Source organism: Anomaloglossus baeobatrachus, chromosome 2 (assembly GCF_048569485.1).
Source record: "Anomaloglossus baeobatrachus isolate aAnoBae1 chromosome 2, aAnoBae1.hap1, whole genome shotgun sequence".
In the NCBI taxonomy this organism is placed as follows: Eukaryota; Metazoa; Chordata; class Amphibia; order Anura; family Aromobatidae; genus Anomaloglossus; species Anomaloglossus baeobatrachus.
Window position 1 is genome coordinate 228,408,832 of NC_134354.1, and position 10,398 is coordinate 228,419,229.

Below are 10,398 nucleotides of genomic sequence, written 5' to 3' on the forward strand. Positions count from 1 at the left end.
GCCGCCTGTCTGTGCGGGCGCCCCCCCGCCGCCTGTCTGTGCGGGCGCCCCCCTGCCGCCTGTCTGTGCGGGCGCCCCCCTGCCGCCTGTCTGTGCGGGCGCCCCCCCTGCCGCCTGTCTGTGCGGGCGCCCCCCTTCCGCCTGTCTGTGCGGGCGCCCCCCTGCCGCCTGTCTGTGCGGGCGCCCCCCTGCCGCCTGTCTGTGCGGGCGGCCCGCCGCCTCATTGTGCGGGCGGCCGGCCGCCTCTCTCTGCGGGCGGCTGGCCGCCTCTCTGTGCGGGCGGCCCGCCGCCTGTCTGTGAAGGCGGCCGGCCGCCTGTCTGTGAAGGCGACCGGCCGCCTCACTGTGGCTGCCTGCGTGTCCGTGCTGGAGGCCCGCCGGCTGCCTGCGTGTCCGTGCTGGAGGCCCGCCGGCTGCCTGCGTGTCCGTGCTGGAGGCCCGCCGGCTGCCTGCGTGTCCGTGCTGGAGGCCCGCCGGCTGCCTGCGTGTTTGTGCTGAATGGGTGTGGATGGGGAGTGGATATGGGCGTGACTGAAATGGGTGTGGTTAGGGGGCGTGGCCTAAAAATTTGCCGCGGCGCGCTAGGCGCGCCGCAAACTTTGTCCCTCTTTTCCTTCTTTAAAAGTTGGGAGGTATGTATGGAGGACATGAGCATATTGTATTCCTTCCCAGATCATGTTCAATGCAGACGGACCACCAGGTTAATGACACAGAAAGATATGCACCAAGGGTACAAAGTAAAAAACTGTAAAGAAAAAGAGACATAAAGGGAGTCCAGTTAAAAAAATTTTTAAAAACCATTATATACAGAGCAGATTCAGTGCAGGGAACCCGCAGCCAAAACCAATTACACCCTATAACGGGAACCACATCAACCGCAGATGAGATCAACTGATTTATAAATAGGAAATAAAGGTCTGCCTCTCATTCAATCCCCGAGGGACCACTGTGTCAAGGAGAAATATCCAGCGACATTCCACCCGTGCCAACGCCTTATGGATGTTACCACCCCTCAGTCCAAGGTGCACACGGTCAATCCCCCTCACCTTAAAACTTGAGGGGTCAGACCCATGATACAACCTAAAATGGCGGGGGATGGTCTTAAGGGAATCAACATCCTCAGATTTCGCTTGTTTGGCAGCGATGATATCTCTAATATGCTCCCTCGTCCGGACCCGTAATTCACGACTAGTGAGTCCGACATATATTAAGTCACAGGCACACGTGGCGTAATAAATTACGCCCGTGCTACTGCAAGAAATATATTGTCGGATCTCAAATGTTTTGGAGCCGTCCGAGGAAGTAAAGGATGTTGCCCTGAGGATGTTCCCATGACGACACGCAATGCATGAGCCACATGGATATGATCCACAGATAGGACGTCCCATCATGAATGGTGGTTTCTTTTGTGCCACATAATGGCTTTGGACCAACATGTCGCGCAGGCTTCGGCCCCGACGTGCCGTCATGAGGGGTCGGTCGGGAAGCATATCTTTCAGCACTGGTTCTGTTTGTAAAACAGACCAGTGTTTAGTTAATATGCCACGGATGTGGTCCCATTGGCGGTTGAATGAGGAAATAAAGCGCACCTTAGATTCAGCAGGCTTCGTCTTGTCAGGATTAAAACGCAAAAGTAGTTGGTCTCTTGAAGCTGCTTTAGCGCGTCTATAGGCCTTTTTAATGGATCTGGCACTGTAGCCCCTCTCCCTGAACCTATCACGCATCTCACTGGCTCGACCCTCAAATGTATCCGTCTCTGAGCAAATCCGTTTAAGGCGGATAAATTGCCCGGTAGGGATCGCATTGATGGTAGATTGTGGATGGCCAGAAGATGCATGTAACAGTGCATTCACAGAGGAGGGTTTCCGATAAATGTCAGTGGTCAGAAGACCCTGATCATTAATGGAAATACCAATATCCAAAAAATCAACCCTAGACGGATCAGCCTGATAGGTGAGATAGATGTTATAGGAGTTGGAGTTCAAGTGGCGCACAAAGCCCTCAAGCTCCAGGGCGGTCCCCCCCCAGATGACAAAGATGTCATCAATGAAGCGGAGCCAGCACTGCACATGGGAGCTAGCCGGCACGCCGTCGCCGAAAACCTCCCTCTCCCAGTAACCCAGGAAGAGGTTTGCGTACGAAGGCGCGCACGCCGCCCCCATCGCAGTGCCGCGCCGCTGGAGGAAGAACCGCTCACCGAAGGTGAAGGCATTGTGCGTCAGTACGAACTCCAACAATTCCAGAATCAGGTGTTGTAATGGTGGTGCCCAGTTACTCATACCCAGGAAATACTCAACTGCCTGCAGGCCATGCTCATGACAGATGTTGGTATATAAGGTCTCAACATCCAGAGTCGCCAGCAAAATCCCACGCTCAACTGTCAGGCCATTAATCCTCCTAAGGACGTCCGAAGTGTCTCTAACATGGGAGGGCAGCGTCTCAACCAGAGGTTGGAGATAAAAATCAATAAATTTGCATACTGCATCGCATAGCCCTCCGATGCCAGAGACAATCGGACGTCCAGGGGGAACCCGAGGGTTTTTATGTATTTTAGGCAAAAGGTAGAACGTGGGCGTTACTGGCATATCTGGAAGGAGACCATCATACATCTTCTTAGTAATGGTACCCGAGGCAAGAGCATTCTCGAGTATGAGAGTCAACTGGGTCAGGAAACCATTAGTTGGATTGGAGGGGAGCATCTGGTAGAAGTCTGTATTTCTCAATTGTTTGTACACCTCACGCTCATACATGGCAGAAGGCCAAACCACCACGTTACCCCCCTTGTCCGCTGGTTTAATGATTACTCCCTCTAGTTTCCTCAGTTCCTCGAGGGCTCGCTGATGTTTAACAGCAAGGTTATTATTATTTGTTCTCTTAGAGAGGGATCTCAGGTCACCCATAACTAAGTCATGGAAGACTTGTACCTGAGGACACAGCGAAAACGGGGGGAACGTGGTGGAGCGCGGATACAAACGTGTAGGAAAAATATTATCCAACTCACCAGATGCCTGTCCCTCCAATTCCTCAAGTGTCCGCACAGCCTCCTCCTCCCTCTCGACGGTGCAAGGGTTCAGGCTCGGTCCTCTAGCATGTATTTTATGGAGGACCACCTTTCTGAGGAACAGATTCAGGTCCTTAGCGACTGTAAAAAGATCAAAATTACAATCAGGTACAAAGGTTAAACCTAGTTTTAGGACCTCAATCTGGTCAGTAGTCAATTGGACCTGAGATAGGTTAATCACCTCCAGTTGGTTGGAATTGCCCTTCTTTGGAATTGCTCCCAAGGTGGATTTTCCAAGGGCTGGTGATGTTTTCTCGGGTCTATTTTTACCCGAAAAACCTCTCGTTACAGGTCTAGATGAGGCCTGAGATGTAGAACTTTCATCCTCCACTGAGGAGATGGAGGAGGCTGACACGGAATGAGGGAGTCCGACAAAATTTCTCCTCCGACGTGTTGTCCCTTTCCACCGATACACCTGCTGATTCTTATAATCAGTAACATCACGTTGATATTTTTTTGTTTTATTAGAGACCAACTCCTTTTCCCACTTGACAAATTCCTTATTCATTGTCTCGTGGAAATTAGATAGCTCAGCGGGGGTGAGTTCCTTCGTGGTACGGTCTTGTAGAACAGAAATCTCTTCATCAATGGCACGGAGAGAGGCCTCATTATTGTTAATAAGAAGCCCCATAAAGGACCTGGAGCAAGCAGTAGCTGCTTCCTCCCAGTCCCTTTTGAACGTCTCATCCGTGACATTAAATGAGGGAAAGACCTGTACCCTAAGACCTCTGGGTATTAACCCCCGATCAACATAGCGCTGCATAAATGCCTTGTTCCACCAGAGTCTCATTCTGCGGTTGAACAATACTTTGATTTGGCTGCAAAGTTCCCTGTGACTTCTTGAATCCGCTGAATTGTCCACTTCGCCCTCTGTGTCAAAAACCTGGTTTAATTGAGTTTGCCACGCGGATTCACGGGCTTTAAAGTCCATGCTGCTTGGAAAAATGACTGTGAAAAAACACAGAAAGAGACAATTAACAACACCCAAGACAGTCACAACAGACTTCAATGAAGTGAAAGGCAACAACTTCAGGAACATATAAAAAAAAAAGTGAGCTGACTAGCTAAGGGAAGAAATGCCCTCGGGACTAGTCCCCGGGCTCATTACCATATAATATACAATCTTTAGAAATACTTTTTCTAAAGATATATTTATTTATGCTAATGTGTACAGGGACTGCTAGGCAAGAATTACTAATATGCACCCAGAACTTCCCGTGGTTCTGGGTGCATATTGTACCTGACAGGCTCCCTTTAACTTGTTTATACTCTAAAATGGCACTTTACTGAGCTGTTTAGAGCTGGAACTAATTGTAGCATTTAGAAGTGGTTGTCAGCTGTATAACACAGTTGGCACCGTGGCTCAGAAGCACACGTGTTTCGGACTATCTGCCACAAATAAGACTATGAATTAAGACAAGTCAAGCCAAAACGTGAAGAACAACAATACAGACTTTGCAGTTTTAATGAACATACAAAAGATGTTTTAAACAAATTATCCTCTGCTGCTGAAATCTCTTTTCTTGTAAAGTTAGCCCACTACTTTACCTCCATTGTTGTGAATTATATGGGAGTCTCAATGTACCTGCATAGTCTTAAGGCCCAGTCACAATAAACAACTTACCAGCGATCCCAACAACGATACAACCTGATAGCAACTTAACAGCGATCCCTAGGAGGTCACTGGTGAGATATCACGCTAAGCGACGCTCCAGCGATCCCACCAGCAACCTGACCTGGCAGGGATCGCTGGAGCGTCGCTACACATGGAAGTATGCTGCGCTTGGTAACTAAGGTAAATATCGGGTAACCAACCCGATATTTACCTTGGTTACCAGCGCACACCGCTGGCTCCCTGCACACCTAGCCACAGTACACATCGGGTTAATTACCCAATGTATACTCTGCTACGTGTGCAGGCAGCAGGGAGCCGGCTTCTGTGGACGCTGGTAACCACGGTAAACATCGGGTAACCAAGAAGCCCTTCCCTTGGTTACCCAATATTTACCTTCATTACCAGCGTCCGCCGCTCTCACACTGCCAGTGCCGGCTCCCTGTTCCCTGCACTCTTAGCCACAGTACACATCGGGTTAATTACCCGATGTGTACTCCAGCTACGTGTGCAGAGAGCAGGGAGCCGGCACTGACAGCTGAGAGTGGCGGACGCTGGTAACGAAGGTAAATATCGGGTAACCAAGGAAAGGGCTTCTTGGTTACCCGATGTTTACATTGGTTACCAGCGTCCGCAGAAGCCGGCTCCTGCTGCCTGCACATTTAGTTGTTGCTCTGTCGCTGTCACACACAGCGATGTGTGCTTCACAGCGGGAGAGCAACAACTAAAAAATGGTCCAGGACATTCAGCAACCACCAACGACCTCCCAGCAGGGGCCAGGTTGTTGCTGGATGTCACACACAGCAACATCGCTAGCAAGTTGTGCCTCAGCAGCGATGTTGCTAGCGATGTTGCTTAGTGTGACGGTACCTTTACACTCTCTCTACTTTTGTAAAACTGAATAAAATAAGTGAAAGGCTATTCAGGTCTGATGAAAACCTCTTTCTGAAACCTATTCAAAACAAAATTGAAATACTGTGTAATTAAGTTGATAAGCAGCATTCTTCTATAGAAGAGTTCTGGGCTATGATCCACAAAGAGGTCTAATTCTCGATGATTAAAATATCCTAGCTGGGACCAAGCCTTGTACCGTTACTAGAGATGAGCGAACTGGCCGTGGTTCGGCTCGAGTTCGGTTCGCCGAACGGAGGTCTCGTTCGAGTTCGGTTCGACGAACCAAACTCGAACCTATAGGATATAATGGGAGGCAATCACAAACACATAAAAATGCATGATAAATGTACACAAACAGTTAATAAACATTGCCATAACACTTACCGATCCCCGCGATCCCTCCTGCACTCTGTCTCCTGCCGCTATTCCATCCGATCATCGCTGAATCCTCCCGGTGACCAGCACTGCCAGCAGTGATGCAGGACCTATCGTGACGTCAAAATAGCCATGTGACCAGTCACGTGGCTATTAACTCATTGGCTACAGACTGGTCACATGACTATGACGCGTCATGTAGGACCTGCGAGTGCATCTCTCCGGTACATGGTGCACATTTGTGTATCGCCGTGTACCGGCGACATGCTCTAGCACACGGTCGACTCCCCATTCCGTTAGTGACCGGCTGACACAGCCGGTCATTAACGGAGATCACCGTGGCCCTGGCAACGCAGTTAGCGGTGACGTCACCGCTAACCGCTGCTCCGGGAGCACCGTTGCTATGGTAACGCGTCTGTCAGCGTTACCGCTGACAGCCAGCAGCACTGATCACTCACGGAGTGAAGGCTGCACGGGGAGCAGCAGCGTCTTCCCCCATGCAGCAGTGATGGAGCAGAGCTGCATTTGTTGAACGAGAAAGACAGAAGACCATGGATCGTGGAGGTCTGACAGGGGGTAATAAAGATGGAGTCTCTAATGTGTCTGTGTATTTATTTCTATTAAAGTATTTTTTCTCCGTGTGGTGTCTTTTTTTTAACCCTTTATTGGAGATTCTTAATGGCCGGGTCAAACGTGCCTGACATTAAGAATCTCTGGCTTAATACTAGCTAGTAAAACAAAGCTAGTATTAACTCATTATTACCCAACAAGCCACCTGGCTTAAGGGCTGTTGGAAGAGTTGGATACAGCACCAGATGATGGCGCTTCTATGAAAGCGCCATTTTCTGGGGCGGCTGCGGACTGCAATTCGCAGCAGAGGCGCCCAGAAACCTCGGGCTAACCTGTGCTGCGGATTCCAATCCCCAGCTGCCTAGTTGTACCCGGCTGGACACAAAAATGGGGCGAAGCCCACGTCATTTGTTTTTTAATTATTTCATGAAATAAGTGAAATTAAAAAAAACGGGCTTCCCTATATTTTTGGTTCCCAGCCGGGTACAAATAGGCAACTGGGGGTTGGAGGCAGCCCGTGGCTGCCTGCTGTACCTGGCTAGCATACAAAAATATGGCGAAGCCCACGTCATTTTTTTGGTGGGCAAAAAACTTCTGCATACAGTCCTGGATGGAGTATGCTGAGCCTTGTAGTTCTGCAGCTGCTGTCTGCTCTTCTCCATACAGACAGACAGCAGCTGCAGAACTACAAGGCTCAGCATACTCCATCCAGGACTGTATGCAGAAGTTTTTTGCCCCCTGAAAAAATTATGTGGGCGTCGCCATATTTTTGTATGCTAGCCAGGTACAGCAGGCAGGTACGGCTGCCCCCAACCCCCAGTTGCCTATTTGTACCCGGCTGGGAATCAAAAATAAAGGGAAGCCCGTTTTTTATTATTTCATGAATTTCATGAAATAATTAGAAAACAAATGACGTAGGCTTCGCCCCATTTTTGTGTCCAGCCAGGTACAACTAGGCAGCTGGGGATTGGAATCCGCAGCACAGGTTGGCCTGAGCTTTCTGGGCCCCACTGCTGCGAATTGCAGTCTGCAGCCGCCTCAGAAAATGGCACTTTCATAGAAGCGCCATCTTCTGGCGCTGTATCCAACTCTTCCAGCACCTGCCTGCTATACCTGGCTAGCATACAAAAATATGGCGAAGCTCACGTCCTTTTTTTGTAGTTTTTTGGCAAAAAAAATAAAAAATGCTTCCCTGGATTTTCCATTGCCAGTGAAGGTAACACCAAGCAGTGGGGGTTAGCAGCCAGTAGCTGCTTGGATTACCCTTAGCTAGCAATACAAAAAAATGCAGCGGGAGCCCATATATATTTTTTTAATTATTTATTTAAATAACTAAAAACAAAATGGGCTTCCCTGTATTTTGATTGCTGGACATCACAGTGCTGTAAAAATAAATCTTTAAAAAAAATGACGTAGCGCTCCGCGGTATTTTTCATTCTCAGTGCAGATAAAGCAGAAAGCTATGGGTTGCCACCCCCATCTGCCTGCCGTTAGCTTGGTTGGCAATCAAAATACAGGGAAGCCCATTAATTTTTTCTATTTAAAAAATAGTTAAAAAAAAAAAAAATGACGTTGGATCCCCCCATTTTTGATAGCCAGCTAGGGTAAAGCAGACGGCTGTAGCCTGAAAACCACAGCTGGCAGCTTTACCGTGGTTGGGGATCCAATGTGGAGGTCCCCCCAGGCTCTTTTTTTATAATTATTTTATAAATATTAATAATTACACAATAAAAGTAGGGTCCCCCCCAAATTGGATCACCAGCCAAGGTAAAGCGGACAGCTGTGGTCTGGTATTCTCAGGGTGGGAAGGTCCATAGTTATTGGGCCTTCACAGCCTAAAAATAGCAGGCCGCAGGCACCCCAGACGTGGCGCATCCACTAGATGCGCCAATCCTGGCGCTTCACCCCAGCTCATCCCGTGCCCTGGTGCAGTGGCAAACGGGGTAATAAATCGGGTTGATACTAGCTGTAAAGTCACCTGAGATCAAGCCCAGCAGTTTGTGATGTCATGGCGTCTATTAGATACCCAACATCATAAACTGTCAGTACTAACAAAAACAAAAAAAGAAAATCGACAAAAGAAATTTATTTGAAAAAACAGTCCCCAAAACATTTCCTCTTTCACCAATTTATTGTAAGAAAAAAAATAAAGGGGTCCCACGACGACTCTGGACCGTCTAGAATATGGGGGGGGGGGGGGGGGGAGACACTCAGGGAACGTATCCCCCATTTTCTAGGAGTGCAGACCCTTCATGTGAGGAGTGTGGGTGCAATGAATCTGCACTCACTCTCCCCGGGTCCACAGCAGCAGAGTCCATGTCGTAATGGTTGCTACCAAAGCTGCAATGCCCTGCTCATGAGGTAAGGGCATGCCTAATCAGGAGAACTATTCTACATTTCCAAATATTGGTATTTGCTGATATTATTGCTATTCCACCTACTATATATTGGGGATAGGATCTTGGAGATGGAATACCCCTTTAAGGTCAGTTATCCAGCTGAATGAATACTTAACAACAGAGCTCGCTATTTAGATGTGTTTTCTTGTGGCGTATAACGGACTCTCATGTTTGGTAGTCGTTCAGCAGGGAAACTATAAAAGCAAATCCCACCATTTTGAAATGTAGTATATAGCTCTCCTGATCAATTATGTTCCTCACCTCATGAGCAGGGCATTGCAGTAATAATAATAATTTATTCATTTATATAGCGTTATTAATTCCATAGCGCTGTATGTCTTTGGAGTGTGGGAGGAAACCGGAGTACCCGGAGGAAACCCACACAAACACGGGGAGAACATATAAACTCCTTGCAGATGGTGTCCTTGGTGAGAATTGAACCCAGGACCTCAGCGCTGCAAGACTGCAGTGCTAACCACTGAGCCACCGTGCCGCCCATTTAGCTTACAGATGCATAACCACCACTCACTGTGTCTGAACACAGGAAGCTGAGCTGACAGCCGCTCTGTGCATGCGGCAGCGTCTAATGTGAAGGAGAGGGCCGTGGGGGGGGGGGGGGGGGGATCAACGCTGCACAGGTACCGTGGGACACCGGGGAACACCGGTGGGGTTATAGGGGGTGACCTGGCAGGGCCTGGGGAGGAGTTTTCTGTTGCATGTGTCATGGCACATGCGACAGAAATCAGAGGAGTAGGGTGAATGCGGCCGGCGTGCTGCTGTGCGCGCGGCCATCTTGGATTTCTGGGAGGGCATCAGGGGGGGCACTTTGGCGACACCGGGGGACCGGAGGGGACCGGGGAGGAGATTTATCATGTTTGTTCATGCCAGATGGGAGATAAATAATTTTTTACCGGCGCTGTCATTTACTGTAACATGATCATCGGTGTACAGTGTATACCTGTGATCACGTGAGCGGGGACCGGAAAAACCGTCCTGAATCATGATCTCCAGGGTTTCAGCTAGCCCTGAAACCTCGGAGATTTTCTGACGCCGGGGGGCAATATTCACTTATTTCTGCCTGCTGTTTATAAACGGCAGATCAGAATAAGGCTACATTAACACGACCGATCCATTTTTGCGGTCTGCAAAAAACAGTCCGTTTATTTTCACGGGTGCATCCGTGTGGCATCCGTTTCCGTTCCGTAGACGGTCCGTATGTCATCTGTTTGTCATCCGTGTGCCTTCCGTTTTTTTTGTGTACTGCAAAAAAACTGAAGGAGGATAAATGCATAAATTTACCCAGGATCCATAGCTTCATCCTACATGAGGCGGTCACATGTTCACTCCAGTGCCATTTTCTACTGCTTTTCACAGCGTAGAGCGCTCTGGTGATTTTCTTGTGCTTGTGCACTTCATATCAGTCTTTTCTGTCATTATAATGGCAGAAAAACACAATGTCCCACTCTCCTGCATTTTGTAATTTTGCA

General features: G+C 48.8%; 1 protein-coding gene across 2 annotated transcripts; it reads right to left on the reverse strand.

The window, feature by feature from the left end:
- Positions 1-656: 656 nt before the first annotated feature.
- On the reverse strand, positions 657-4,007 carry LOC142289740 (uncharacterized). Of its 2 annotated transcripts, XR_012750144.1 has the most exons (3): positions 3,243-3,329; positions 3,002-3,142; positions 657-745 (listed from the first exon to the last, which is right to left on the reverse strand). XR_012750144.1 is itself a non-coding variant. In XM_075333663.1 (2 exons), exons 1-2 carry the CDS (start codon positions 3,990-3,992, stop codon positions 702-704), a joined length of 1,035 nt encoding a protein of 344 aa, XP_075189778.1. In that variant the 5' UTR covers positions 3,993-4,007; the 3' UTR covers positions 657-701. The 2 variants fall into 2 exon arrangements, 1 of the variants encoding a protein (XP_075189778.1); XM_075333663.1 differs by having other exon boundaries at positions 3,002-4,007.
- Positions 4,008-10,398: the final 6,391 nt, after the last annotated feature.

Coding starts and splice junctions, on each gene's coding strand:
- LOC142289740 (XM_075333663.1), bottom strand. CDS start 3,992: ATGGACTTTAAAGCCCGTGAATCCGCGTGGCAAACTCAATTAAACCAG. Junction 746..3,001: donor ATTGGAGGGACAGGCATCTG/GTGAGTTGGATA, acceptor TTTTCTTTACAG/TTTTTTACTTTGTACCCTTG.